This window comes from Molossus molossus, unplaced genomic scaffold (genome assembly GCF_014108415.1).
Source record: "Molossus molossus isolate mMolMol1 unplaced genomic scaffold, mMolMol1.p scaffold_m16_p_18, whole genome shotgun sequence".
NCBI classification, from domain to species: domain Eukaryota; kingdom Metazoa; phylum Chordata; class Mammalia; order Chiroptera; family Molossidae; genus Molossus; species Molossus molossus.
In genome coordinates, this window is record NW_023425353.1 from 67,287,958 (window position 1) to 67,302,501 (window position 14,544).

At 57.6% G+C, this 14,544-nt stretch overlaps 1 protein-coding gene across 1 annotated transcript in view; it reads right to left on the bottom strand.

Moving 5' to 3' along the window:
- CNTN4 (contactin 4) overlaps nt 1-14,544 on the bottom strand; it is a 342,255-nt gene that overhangs the window by 174,708 nt on the left and 153,003 nt on the right. Inside the window, exon 4 of the mRNA XM_036267473.1 lies at nt 11,519-11,614. Coding sequence (XP_036123366.1) covers nt 11,519-11,614 — 96 coding nt within the window. The remainder of the gene's footprint in view (nt 1-11,518; nt 11,615-14,544) is intronic.

The following is a 14,544-nucleotide window of genomic DNA, read 5'->3' on the forward strand; positions in this document are numbered from 1 at the left end:
GAACATTTCTTGGTTTAACTGTCCCCAGCAACTTGGAGGACGCATGTTCTGCCTTCTCTCTGCCCAGACCCAAATTCCCTCTCATTGTAAACACAGACTATGGTGAGAACGCTGGCTCCCTCTCGGAGAGGAGAGCGCACCACGTGCGTCCCCTGTTCAAAGACAAAAGCAGCGACATGAAATTGTAAGTACGCCATCACATGAAATAAATAGCGTGCGTACACGGATCCAATCTGTGTGCCAATGACACTGATTCCGTGCAGATTAGATCTTCACTCCCGGAGTCCCATGTTTACAAAGCTCTCTGGTCATTATTCTTTCCTCTTGCAGTAAAAAAACAAACCCACTCACTCAGTCATGGTCATCACGGCTTCCGTCCCGCAGCGTTCATCTGGCTTGTCGCTGAGTCTGCACCACAGCCTGGATTCCGTCCCGTCTGGGTCCATGTCCACCCTCTTCTCCGGGCCTTTGTCCCACATGCGGGCTCTCACTTCCCTTGTCTTGGCTAAAAGCGCCAGGAAGCTGCACCTTTTAATTTTATTGTGTTTTCTTCTGGTGTCTCTTCCGTGTGCATTTCGTGTTGGCTTTGCACCCTGGGAGGCAATGGCTGACCCTCCCCTTCCCCTTTCTCTTTTCCTTTTTACCCTCACCCGAGGACATTTTTACATTTATCCTCAGATTGAGCGGGAGGGAGAGAGGGGGGAAGAGAGAGAGAAGCATCATGCGAGAGAGATGCATGGAGTGGTTGCCACCCACAGGACCCCAGGACCCCAACTGGGGCCGGGGACAAAATGCAACCGAGGTACGTGCCCTTAGCGGGAACCAATCCCGGGTCTCTCGGGTGCACAGGCCGACGCTCTAACCGCTGAGCCAGACCGGCCAGGGCTCTGCTCTCTGCTCTCTCAATGAGTGTTTTCTTAGGTGACCATGATGGGGGAGAATCTTTATGTGACTCCGTCTATTAACGCTGGCGGCGCTTCTGTCCAGGTCCTGGGTTCAGCAACCAAACGTGGGCGTATCCCTTGATTCCCTCAAACTGCCCGCCGGGGGTCCCAGAATCCCCATGTGCGACCTGACGTTTCGGGCAATTTGATGGCCACTTCCTCCCACTCGGCTGGTGTCCGGCTCACCAGTGACTAAGATTCTGAGGACCTGAGACACAGCATTGCTTGAGTCCCCACCTCAGGGAGAACTGCTGTCCCTTCCTCGGGCCACCGCAAGTCCGCCAGGTCCGCCTCTTTCTCTGTGGAGCGTTCAGTGGGGTGGGTGATTTCCTACCGATCTGGGAAGTGAGAAAAAGATGGTGTGTGTGCACGTGTGTGTGTGCACGTGTGTGTGTGTGATGGTGGTAAGTCTGCTGAGACACCTTCTCTGGTTTTCTTAGAAAAAATGTTTCTCACAGTAAGGAGACAGTTACCAGATGCCAGAGCTGATGCCCAGAGCTGAGTATGTTTGATACAGACTTAGAGTACTGGGTGCCTTTAAAGACATCCTCTCTGTCTTCCCTGTTGCGGACTTAGGTCTTTCGTCATGAGTCTCTGCCCTAGAGTGAACACGTGTGTCCCCACAAATTCACATGTTGAGTGAGACCCTAACCCCAAAGGTTACGGTGCTGGGAGGCGGGGCCCCAGGGAGGTGGTCAGGTGCTGAGGGCGGAGCCACCTCGGGGGGTTGTGCGCTTAGGGAAGAGGCCCCACAGAGCTCCCTGGGGTCCTGGCCCCTGGCCCCGCCGGCCCTGACCTCAGACCTCCAGCCTCCAGAACCGGAGACCCGAGGGCTGCTGCAGCGCCCAGAACGGACAGTCTCCGACCCTCATTGTCCAGTTGGACTGTGTGCTCTGATTACAGCTCCTCCTTCAAGCAGATCTCCGATGGCTGCCTTTGTAGTCTGGCTAGAACTTCGATTTTGTTTGTTTGTCTTTTTATATGCAAAGCTGGAAATAATCATCAGCCCTGGCTGCCGGAAACCCACCGGACACGGCCCCCACCCCAGCCGCCTCCTACCTCAAAATGCTACCGAAAGAACCCGCAGCCATTGCTCATTTCTGTCCAGAAAAACATCTAGATCTTTAAGAACAGCCCAGAGCCTCCTCTCTGCCTACATCCCGGCTGAGATGTGTCCTCTCCCTGTCCCTCCGGGGGTCCGTCCCTCTGGGGTCCCACCACCTGGCCTTCCCCTGGCGGCCAGACCCCGCCGGCTCCCCCGCCCGCTCCAGGCCTGTGCCTTCTTGTTGTAAGCGCAGTGCCTCCCGCCCGCCCGCCCTCCGCTGACTCTCACCCTGCAGCCCCGGGCTGGGCTCCGGGCAGCTTCTGTCCGCAGCACGTCCTGTTCACACGCTCGGATCACTGAGCCGGTCGCCCGCCCAGCCTGCCCTCCGGAGCACACATCCCAGCGTGACCACCGGACCTCTCGGTCCCAAGCGAGAGAGGCCACGCTCACTCCTATGGCTGCCACGGGGACAGCAATTCCGGCTTCTGGGGGTCCTGCCAAACGTCCACACTTTGACTTTTACAGAGCGATCTCCTCTCTTCAACCTCGAAGCCATTCACAGACGCCGGAGGGCCCGTCCCAGTCTCTCGCCACCTCTGAGCCCCTGGGCCTGCGCGCGGATAAGGGGTGTGGCCCGCGGACGGAGCAGGGGCCAGCAGCAGGCCGCAGGCTGTCGCCCTGTCGCCCCGCAGGCGGTGCTGCCGCAGGGGCGTGGCGGGCGACTGCGTTCTGCCCCAGCGGGAGCCACAGGCGGAGACAGACACTTACACCAGCCCCCTCTTATTTTCCAGAGTCGGGAGTATCCTTGCCAAAGGCAAAGCTGAATCTGCGGACAGGTGTGACCTGCGCTGCGAACACCCCTGCAGCAGCGCGGCCACCCGGGGTGATTCCCGGGCTCCGTGCTGCTTGGGGGAGCAGCGGCCGGACAGACCCCAGAACACCTCCCTCAGCAGGTGGCGAGCCTGCGGATGGTTCTGGAACATGCCCTCCCCACTGCCCGCCCTTCCAGCGGCACGGTTCCGGCGCCGATGTAGGCGAGCCGGTCCCTTTGCGAAACCGTGACCAGCGCCCTTGGACGTTTGTACGTTCTCTGTGCGTCTCCAGTGTCACAATCCTGAGTGTGAACTCGGGTCAGCGCAACTGGTGGACGAAGCTCTCTGTCCGAATTGTGGGTCCCGGGGGAGCAGCCGCCGCCGAGTTCAGTTACTTTCCACTCAGGATCCGCGATGACAGCGTCGGGCGCCATCATCCCGCCTGCAGACAAACCGCCGCCATCTCTTCCTTTGCTCCCGAGCATGAACTTGACGTTGCCCAGTGCATCGTTTTCTCTGGTCGTTGGCTGGCCTACCACAGGTAACTGGAGTCGCTTTCTTCCCAAGTGTCTGACAGTTAACGGAAGGAGGTAGAAACTAGCCCCTTCTCAGCAGCGCGGTCATGCTCAGAACAAGCTCCTGGCCACGTGAACACCCCACTTCCAGCTTTCAGTGCCTGAGCTCCCCAGCGGGCTGCTTGCCCCGTTCCGGGACGCGGGCAGCACGTCCTCCTCCTCAGACTGCAGCATTATCCTGCTCAGTTCTCTGCGGTGCTCTGGGCAGACAGAACACCGGTTGCTGCTAAAAGCACATCCCAAGGGCTGCTCACTTCCTTCCAGCCGAAAGGTGAGGTTCAGAGGGTATGTTTCCAGCGGGCGAAACCACAGCGGCCCCGTGACCCTGGTGTGACTGTCCGCTGGGTCACCTGGTGACAGATCGGTGTCGGTCATGTGCTCTGTTCTGGCCGCTACGTCTGCAGCCGCGCTCCAGGGCATACAGTGTGCTTTCCCATCCCCCGACTCTTCACACCCCAGCTGACACCTGGGTCCCAACACAGCGCCCCCGGTGCCGCCCCCAGGCAGGACGACTCCACCGGGAAACCCGGCCCTGGCGGACTCTGCAGAGGGACCAGGTTGCAGCTCACTGGGCTGTGTGGCTCCAACCCCACGTTCAAATCTTTCTCCTTTTCAGGCTAATGTGTTTGGCCCTCACTCCGACGGATCAATGGACCTCCAGTTCTGAGGATCAAACCAAGAGATAATCTCTTCGATTTTTTTTCCTGATGTTTAAAAAGAAAATACATTCCCAACTCGGACTTAAATCCATCCACAAATACCCTCAGATAATGCCTGCCGTCGAGTCAAGTGACTGTCAGGAGAGAGCCGGGCAGTTAGGCCCATCGTTAATTAACGAAGACCCTTGGTTTCTGCCAAATAAAGAACGTGGGGACAGTTGTGCCAAAGGAAAAGAGGAAGCAGAGAAAGAACTGCTTGAAATTTATTTCTGCCGTTTTTTTCTTTCTTAATTAAATAATCTTTAGGGTTACTTGGACGCAAAGACATTCGATTAACTGGTATTTATCAAGTTGCTGAGCCTGTTCCTAAGCTACGGCCTGGGACTTGCCGTAAATACGAAAACAGCGTCCACGTCCCTCTTCCCAGGACTCGAGGGAGACCCGAGGTGGAAAGCCACAGGCGCCGCCCGGGGAACACTTCTTGGAACTCAGACGAACCTGGGGGCTCAGGTGCACGAGGTGTGGGCACGTCTGCCACCAGGGATGCCGGCGGGAACACGCGCTCACGTTCTCCCCCCGCGTGTGCCCTTGGCACCGAGCCTCCAGCAGCATCGCTACTGAGCGTCAGAACGAGTCGCCTCAGGTCTCTGGTCCCACCTGGAGGGGGAGGCCGGACGCTCTCCGGACATGCCTGACGCCTCTGTCCTTCGTTGCTGTTTTCTTTGAGCTCAGCGCCTCGGGGCCCAGGGAGCGAGCCCGTCTGGGGTGTGGAAAGAAGAAATAATCCCAGGTCCTCTCTTCCCGAGAGGAAACACCCCACCCGGCCACTCGGGCCGGACAGCTGACAACAAGCAGTTCCCGGTCACTGTGGCCCTTTTCTCTGCTCAGTGGGCGAGAGACGGGAGCTTCCCGAGTGGACCGACCTTCGTCTTCCGAAGGGGCCCACTGCTCTGGGCCGACGCAGCCGCCAGCCCCCCTGACGGAAGTGGGAGAGAAAGGGAGGAATCAGCTCCTCACATTTCAGACTAAAGAGTCCGGCTGTGTCGTTTCAAGGCCAGGACCGAGGAGCAGCGCCACCGTCTCAGGAGGGCTCACACAGAACAAGACACCGCGCCGCCCCGCGCCGGTGAACCCGCGCTCGTCGGAACAGACACCCTCTGCCTGGCTGTAGAAGCTCCGTGGCTCGGAAGTGGGGCGCACCATGCATTTCCATCAAAGCAATACCCCAAGAGGGTCGGCCCGACTCTGGCTGACCCCTACTGTTCTTGAGGGATGGGACAGACCTAGGGTTTCGATGGTACCCCCCTGAATGGCATTTAAAACCCTATTTTCTAGGGTTCCAAGTCCAGACGGCAGGCACCCACCTTCCGCCTCAGGACCGAGACTCTTTGGAATCACTGGCCCCGAGGTCGGCCTTAACGGACGGCTCGCCTGTGGGTTTTGAAATGAGCGGCAGGAGGTAAGGCCTCCCTCAGACGCGTCGCTTCTTGGGTTCTATGATGGGCACCGAGCGCACTTAGTGGTACCCTAACAAGGACCCGCGCCCCAAGGCTATTGCTTATCATTTGCAGTTTAAGAGGTTTTATTTATTTACATATGAAGAATATTTTTTTCTTTATGGATTTTAGAGAGAGAGAGGGAGCAGGAGAGAGAGAGAGAAACATCGATGAGAGAGAACATCGATCGGCCGCCTCCTGCACGCCCCCCACTGGGGATCAGCCCACAACCTGGGCCTGTGCCCTGACCGGGAATCGAACCGGCGGCTTCTTGGTGCAGGGTCGACGTCAACCACGGAGCCACGCCGGCCGGGCAATTTAAGAGTTTTTAGAACTGGGTCTATCTCCAGGCACCTGCCCTCACTCCACACACACGCGCAGAACAAGATGCCTGGGGGGTCCCGGGCCTCCTGGCCTCCCTTGTGCAGGATCCCCAGGTCCTCCCTGCCACCAGCAGAGGAGACTACTCAGCCCCTGGGAGCGCAATTCCCTGCGAACTTCCATGGCAACTAAGTGACCGTGCATTTTCATAATGATTGAAAAGTACCAAATTTCACTTTTGTAGAAATGCCGTCTAAGTAGGTGAAGACCACATTCTTCAGTGTGTTAAACAAATCTCAGCACTTTTTAAAACTCCTGGTCTACTCCATGCTCGGTCTCATCTCAGGGACGCGGGGAGCCAGGCACCCGCCGCAGAAGGTACCGTCCGCGCGGGGGAGGAGCCCGTGAGGAGCTACCGGGCTTGGCCAACGAGAAGGCCACGGGGCGCGTCAGGGGCCATCTCCAGAGGTCACCGGGAGGGCGAGTCAGCATGTCCATAGAGCTGCGGTGCCACGCGGGACAGGTCTTTGTCACCAGCAGAGACAAATTCCATGCGACCCTCTCAGGGGGCTGTTCTGAAAAATATTTGCCCCCAAAGATGTTGCCAAGGAGCATAAACCAAGAATCATCTCTTCCAAAAGGACGCTGTCTTCTGACTTAACTTGAGCTGGAAGTTTAAGTAAATGAAAAACCTCAAACCAAGCGTAACCGATACAAGGTTTGGAGGTGTCAGCTGGGCACAGTGCTGCCACATTCATGTCCTCGTACCCTCGAGGCCCCTCGGGAGGTGCCCAGACAAGCGGGGTCCATTTGGCGGCCTCACACTGTGCAGGGTGTGAGTCTGCTGGGAGCCAACATGCGGGGAAGGAGACGTGCCTCCAGCCTCACTGACCAAGAGCAGAGGGGACACATTAGAAGCGGAGGGACTGCTTCCGGAGGAAGGCGGCCAGCTGTCCGAATCTGAGAGCAACAAATCCCGGCCAGCAGGACGTCCATAGCCAAGAGGTTCTGACATGGGGCGGGGTCCCGTTGCGGACCTCCTAGATGTCAGCAGTACTTGAAATCCACAGGGTGGCGGGTTGTGCGCTGAGGTTCGGAGCTGGGGGGCATGGTCTGGGCAGCCCTGGTGAGACACGAGGGCAAGGTGTCTGGGCTCTGACAACATGGGGGGCATTTGGTCAGCAGGGGCCACTCGGGCAGGGAAGGAATAAGGCAGGGTGTGGGGAGCTAGGCGGAGTGGGCTGGCTGGCTAGAACGGGACGCCTTGGGATTATTCTGGACAGAGAGGACCCCACTCTGGCCCAGCAGGGTGAGTCCTGGCCCAGTGGCCTGCCTGCGCGTCTGCACTCAGCAGGAAGCTCGGAGCCACCTTGCGCGCTGGAATCACAGGTGTCCACCCCGCCTGTGTCCTGGATCACAGGGGTCCACCCTGGCTGCGTCCTGGATCACAGGGGTCCACCCTGGCTGTGTCCTGGAATCACAGGGGTCCACCCCACCTGCGTCCTGGATCACAGGGGTCCACCCTGGCTGCGTCCTGGATCACAGGGGTCCACCCTGGCTGCGTGCTGGAATCACCTGGGGTGACTGTAAAACTATGCGTGAGCCGGAACCCCCGTCTGAAGAAATCCACATCTAACTGAGCCGGGCGTGTTCTCCTGACTGAGAAAAGGACCCACGGTCCAGGCAGGGGTGCCCCACTACTGACTCGTGAGCGACACCCCCTGACTCTCTGCTTTGATTTCTTTCTCTAGGAAACACACGTCCTCATTCTCACAGGGTCGCCTCGAGGAGAAGAGGTCACGCAACGTGAACGAAAGCGTCACGGACACCGCATGGACCCCGCACACCTGCGGCGAGGTCCCTGTGTCCGACGCCCGTGAGCGGGACGGAACGTGAGTGGGATGTGGTCTGTGTGAAAGTGACGAATGATGGCAGTGATGGCCGGTTTCTGTAAGCCCAACAATGCAGTAGCCTCAGACTCAGAATCACGGGCTGTCTGGACCCAGGAGGCCCGACTTCCACCGCGGCGTGGAACAGCCGCGCGGACCCGCCGCTTCTGATAGGAGAAAAAGCGTCCTTCATCGCCCTCGTCACCAACCATAGGTGCAGGAGGGCAGCGGGACAGCCACAGGTGACTCCACCTGAAGTTCCCTGCAGTGTGGGTTTGGCACAGGGACCACCTCCTGCCTGGGCGGAGTGACCACGGCGCCTGGCTCAGCCGCTGCGCCCGCCCGGCTGCTTCCGGAGGTGACCAGGTGGGCGGGTCTACTCTCCTGCTGCCGCGGAGTCTACCACACGGTTTTGGGGAACCGCCCCCAGATTCCCGGGTCAAAACATCCTTGGGGAAAAGGGCAGGTACCTACGGCTTTACCATGTTGCCCTGGTGATGCTTTGATGTCCTGCCCACCCCTGGCCAGAGTTGGTGTGTATGTTGTGTGAGTGTGTGTGTGTGTCTGAGAGAATATGTGTGTGATAGTGTGTGTATGTGTGCACGTGTGTGAGTGAATGTGTGTGAGAGGGTATGTGAGTGTGAACATGTGTGTACATGTGTGTGAGAATATGTGAGTGTGAACATGTGTGAATGTGTGTGACTATGCATGTGTGTGTATATGTGTGTGAGTGAATGTGTGTGTGTATGTGAGTATGTGTGAAAATATGAGTGTGAATGTTTGTGAGAGTATGAGAGTGTGCATGTGTGAGTGTGAGTGTGTGTGAGAGTGTGCATGTGTGTGAGTGTGCATGTGTGTGAGTGTGTGTGGGTGTGAGTGTGGGTGAGAGTGTGCGTGTGTGAGTGTGCATGTGTGTGAGTGTGCATGTGTGTGAGTGTGCATGTGTGTGAGTGTGTGTGGGTGTGAGTGTGTGTGTGAGTGTTCATACGAATCACTTGGAAATCTTGCTAAACTCTGAATTCTGATTCCATGGGCCCTGCGTGTGGCCTGAGATTCTGCTTTTTATCCCCCCCCCCCCCCCCCGTGAGGCGAGGGGCTGCCATGCACCACATTCTGAGGACCGAGGCTCCCGGAGACAGAGGGACGGAGGGACGTGGGGACAGAGACCTCTGCGGGCGGCGCGCGAGGATTTCACACGTGATGCTCACGGGCCGGAAGGAGGGGCCTCGGGACCTCAGCCCGGTCCCCGGCAGTGGGAGCTGGGCACAGGGTCCTGGGCCCTGCGGTCCAGTGGCCTCGGGAGCCGAGGGGACCTGAGCTGCAGTGACTGGTTCTCCCAGGAAGCACCGCCAGGGCCCCCCGAGCCCCGCAGCGAGTCCCTCGTGGTGCCGGCTAAGATTCAACCGTGCCGTCCAGGCAGTGACACGGCATCTGAACCAGAGGTGACGGAGACGCCCACAGAGACGGGGGCGCCTGGCAAGGCCTGCTGACCGGACGCTTCCAGGTAGACCGACTGCTGCCCGCCTGCGCGTGGGCCTCAGGAGCCCGGCTGCCCGGCGCTGAAATGGACCCCGGGTTCCAGCCACAGCGTCTGCAGCGCTCGGTCCCCCTCCGACAGCCAGGCTGACCCTTCCCGCAGGGCCCCGCCTGCCCGCCTGGCGTGGGAGCCACACAGCCTCTAGCAGCCAGTCTGAGCCGCACCTCCCTTCCTCTGCCTCAGGCTGTGGGATGTCAGCGCAGCCCCGCCAGGTCTAGGGAGGGGCTGCTGCATTTCTCTGTGGGGAGCGGAGGGTGCAGGGACCGGGGGGCATCTTTCCCAGAGTTATCACTATGCCGGACAGCGGGGTCCTTGCTCTCAACACACCTGCAGGGTGAGGTCTGAGTTACCAGCCTTGTAAGCCTGATGCTGGGACGGAGCCTGCAGGACAGGTCAGCAAGGTCTCCCGTTGTGACCCCATCGAGAAGGGCAGGGTAGCTGTCGGAGCTATCCTTTAACCGCGTCCACCCAGTGAACCGGTTCCCTCAGCTCAGGGGCCGGACTTCGAGGGCACACATACACTCGGTTCCTGTGTCAGCGTCTGCGGCGTTAGTGCTACGTGAAGACAGCACTTGGAGGATCTGACAGCTTTGCCTTGACCTGTCGCCTTCAGAGCTAACCAGAGGGCAGCGCCCAGAATTTCTAGGTATCAGATCATGACCTGGAGCAGAGCCTGGGGCCGGCACAGTGCCCAGGTCTGGGACCCCGCATTTAAGGTGTCTGACCCTAACTTCAAGGGCAAGTGAAGAGACCCACTTCTAGAACACAGACTCCAAACATCGAGTCTGGATTCTCGAGGTCTTCAAAAGCCAGAACCCCTGCAGACCCCATGGCCTTGACCCAGACCTGGAGGGGCGTGTGCCTCCCCCACCTACCTTTTTCTAATGTATATATATATATTTTTCTGTTTATTGATTAAATTGAGAGAGAGAGAGAAACATCGATGAGAGAGAACATCAATTGGCCGCCTCCTGCATGCCGCCCACTGGGGATCAGGCCTACAACCTGGGCATGTGCCCTGACCGGGAATCGAACCGGCGACCTCTTGGTGCAGGGTCAACACTCAACCCCTGAGCCACAGCGGTCGGGCTCCACATCCTCTTTTATATCCACTGTGCTTGAGGAGCAAACCTTCGCTAATTTTGCTCACCGCTACGTCCTGTTGGAAGAGAAAGTGCCCCTTTGCATACAGGACGGAAGTAAAAGGGTGTTCTCAAATGCTCGGTTTAAAGTGTCTTCTTCAACCATGCATCAAGCCAAACAGAAAGTCAGGGCCGTCACAAGGGTAGCAGACATGAACTTGGACTTCAGCCAGAATTCCTGAGAGGAGTGTATCCGTCTGTCGTCACCACAGACTCGGTGGCGCCCTGACAAACGTCCCGGCCCGCGAGCTCGGCGCACCTGAGCCTTTCCGTGATGTCCACCCTGCCGCACAGGCACGGGGCCTTCCAAGCGCCCGCACAGCCTCTCTCCGAACCCCCGATGGATGAAATGATGGTCTTCTTCAGGGCCCTCACGCATCTGATAAAACACCGATTCTCAGTGTCCCTGCCGCTGGGGTGACTGGTGCAACGCAGGCCACCGTTAGCAGAGCGGCACCTCCCAGCAAAGCCACACTGAGGTGCAGAGACCCTGAAGTCCCGGCCTGCCCCGGCCCACTCCTGTCTCAGTGCACCCGGGGGTCACCCCGCCCGTGTGTGGGCGCAGAGAGGATCGGAGAAACCCTTGGTTCTGGAACGCGCCCTGCAGACCCAGCCGGCCTGACCACACGCCCGCGGAAACGTGTCTGGGGACCACGCACGCTCAGCTCACGGCAGCCACGTGCGTGGGCTCCGCAGGGACTCCGCGGAAGTGCCTTCCCCGTGATCTCGCCACCGGGAACCTTCACAAAGTGACCCTGGACCCCATGGGCATGGGACGCTCGTCCCGGTTCTGATCCCTTCCTGGGCCAGCACGAGTCAGAGCAAGGCCTTCTGCTACCCCAATCCAGCCGGCAAAGTCCTGGGTGGTCTCAGCCACGTCGCTGGGCCCAGGACAGGACTCTCAGGCTGACCAGCTCAGGGCCTCTTCCCTCCAGCCGGGTGACAGCAGGGGGCGGGACATGCGCTCACTGTGCCGTGTGCCTCCCCTCCCGCGGGAAGGAGGCAGCGCCAACAGCCCCTTGGCACAGAGGTGCTCTGGACTCGGCCGACGGCACGGCCGCAGCTGGCGCCCGGAGGGGCCGTCAGCCCTGTACTCACCTCCCGAGTGGGCGGGCGGCCCGCACAGCAGCGCCATGCCCTGGCCTTGGCGGACGGACACCGTGCTCCTCGTCCTCGTCTTAAAGTTCTCGAGATCTGGGGGGAAAGGACAGAAACAGGGTTCACCACGCAAAGCCCTAGGACGTGTGGGCGAGTACCCCGTCCTCAAGAGGAAGGACTCCTGCCGAAACCCCGTGAGCCCCTCCCCTGGTCCCGCGGCCACGCTGCAGGGCAGCCTCCCGCCACCCGGGCCTGTTTGGACGTCAAGCACCTAACGCGAAGTGAGAGCTGACATTCAGTTCCTCGGTCACGCGAGCTGCAACTGAGGTGCTCAGGGACCCCGGTGGGCTGGTCGCCCCGCGGGTTACAGAGACGGTCTCCACCGCTGTAGAACATTCTACGGGATGACGCAGGTTCAGATGAACTTCGAGGATGTTTACTGACCTCCCAATACCTCCCTGTAACCAGACAGCGCTGTCGGGGTGCCGACCCACGTTCTCTGGTACTCGGTTCCGTTCACGTACCTGCCCAGCTGTGTGTGATTCAGTGTGTACACTACATGGACCTGGAAGAGGACCCACTACAAATACACATAAACCTTGTGCACAGTGTGCAAAGAGACATACACAGATGTCATTGTTTGAAGGTCCTTGTGCATTTTTAATGTTATAAGGTGCTGTCCCAGACTCTGTTGGAAAGGACATTCTCTCTCTCTCTCGAGGTCACGTCTGGGGAGAGGGAGACGGCATCAAAAACCCCACAGTCACAGTTGGGGGTCACCCAATGACCAGCTGCTGCTAAAAATGAGTTAAGAATGAGGTCTAGCCCGGCCGGTGTGGCTCAGTGGCTGAGCGTCGACCCTGCACCAAGAGGTCGCCAGTTTGATTCCCGGTCAGGGCACATGCCCGGGTTGTGGGCCCGATCTCCAGTGGGGGGCATGCAGGAGGCGGCCGATCAATGTTCTTTCTCATCGATGTTTCCATCTCTTTCCCTCTCCTGTCCTCTCTCGCGAAAATCAATAAAGAAAAAAAATAAAAATAAAAGTAACTAGGTCTAATGAAACGACATGCTGTTGTTAAAAAATGGTTTTCATTCCATCCTCTTCCATTCAAATCCTCTTAAGGGCCGTTTTCAGGGCTGTTTAATTTTTTGTTGTCTAAGACCTTTGATTTAACGCCCTCTGATCGGAGTTGAGGTGTGTTCCCAGCCAAGTGTGTCGGGTGCTATGGGCAGCTCACCGCACACAGGGCGGACAGTGTCTGTCCCCCACGCTGTCCACTCTGGTGAGGGTTTCGTGCAGATGACCTCATGTGGTCCCACCCACGATGATCTGAGTTAAGTGTGATTAATGTCCCCATTGTACAGACCAGGAAAGAGAGGCCCCTGCACCTGTTACAGCTGCGTCTCGAGTGACGGGGAGGAGGCGAACGGGAGCTACCAGGTGGAGTCCCCACACGCAGGTTGGGTTTTTGCGACAGTTCTGGAACTAAAACATCTGTACACACACACGTCTTAATTACCAGCTTCTTGTGGATCTGAACAAATTTTAAGCCCATACATTAGTGTTTTCATGAATTAAGTGTTTCCAAAAATCTCATTAAACCTCATCTGGTCACCAGCTCAAGACACAAACATGTGGACACACACATTCTACCCCTTAGGGACTCAAAAGTCTGGTGGCCAGGACTGACAGGTCACAGCTGACCCTAGCAACCGGAGGACCACCAGAGTCGAGGTGCAGGCGGGGGCCCCTGGAAGAGAGGACCGTACTCAGCACAGCACGAAACAGGGCTGCGATTCGAATCATGTTTCTGATGCAATAAACCACTTTTTATTTGGCGAACACCAGGTGGGGCTAGGACATGCTTTTCCCTCCTCTTTAAGGAGACAGTTTCAGAAGCCATCCAAGGAGATGAAACCCGAGATCTGAAAAACGTTCTCACGGCGTTAACCGTGTAAACCACTACCCCTCTGAGCGGCCCTGCGTCGTGTGCGGTTACTTCGGTGCACGCTCCCAGAGTGGGTCATCTGCTTTTGCACAGACACGGTGCAGCCTCCAGAGTTGTGAGAGAAATCAGGAGCTGATCGGTAACGGACCAAGTCTTATCCAGGCTACCTTCAGCAGGTCCCGACGCGCAAAATGGGGAAGAGGTGAGGAGCATGTGCAATGATTTTTAACTGTCCCGTTGAGCTGAACAACGAGATCCCTGATTCCTCCTTTTCATCTTTTAAATCCACGCTGCTGCACAAGACCCGGGCAGTCAGCACACACGTCCATCTGGTATCTGAGGGAATGTTTAGACATGTCGCTTCGTTAACTGAAATAGATTCCAGATGGCAGACCTACCCGCAGAGGGAACAGGGCGGCTGCGTTGACACAGGTCTGTTGGGGAACCTCTGCCGTGTCTCAGGCATGTCACTGACGCTGGGCAAGGCTTCGTCTTAGAAGTGACAAGTGTGCTGTGTCACCGCGTGGCTACCAGAGTGGCACCGTCAACACATCCCCTCACAAGTGCTGGCGAGGGTGTGGAGAAAAGGGGACTCTAGTCCACTGCTGGTGGGAATGCAGACTGGTCCAGCCACTGTGGAAAACACTATGGTGTTACCTCAAAAAATTAAAAATGGAACTGCCATTTGACCCAGTGATCCCACTTCTAGGAATATACCCTAAGAAGCCTGAAACACCAATCAGGAAGAATATATGTGCCCCCATGTTCGTAGCAGTACTATTTACAGTAGCTAAGATCTGGAAACAGCCCAAGTGTCCATCAGTAGACGAATGGATAAAAAAGCTGTGGTACATGTACACAATGGAGTACTATGCAGCTGTAAGAAAGAAAGATCTCTTATCCTTTGAGATGACATGGAGGGACCTGGAGAGCATTATGCTAAGAGAAACAAGCCAGTCAGAGAAAGACAAATACCACATGATCCCACTTCTCTGTGGAACACAATGAACACAATAAGCTGTCGACTAAGAGCTCCAGAGTCACGGACGTAGGGAACAGACTGACAAACCTCAGAGG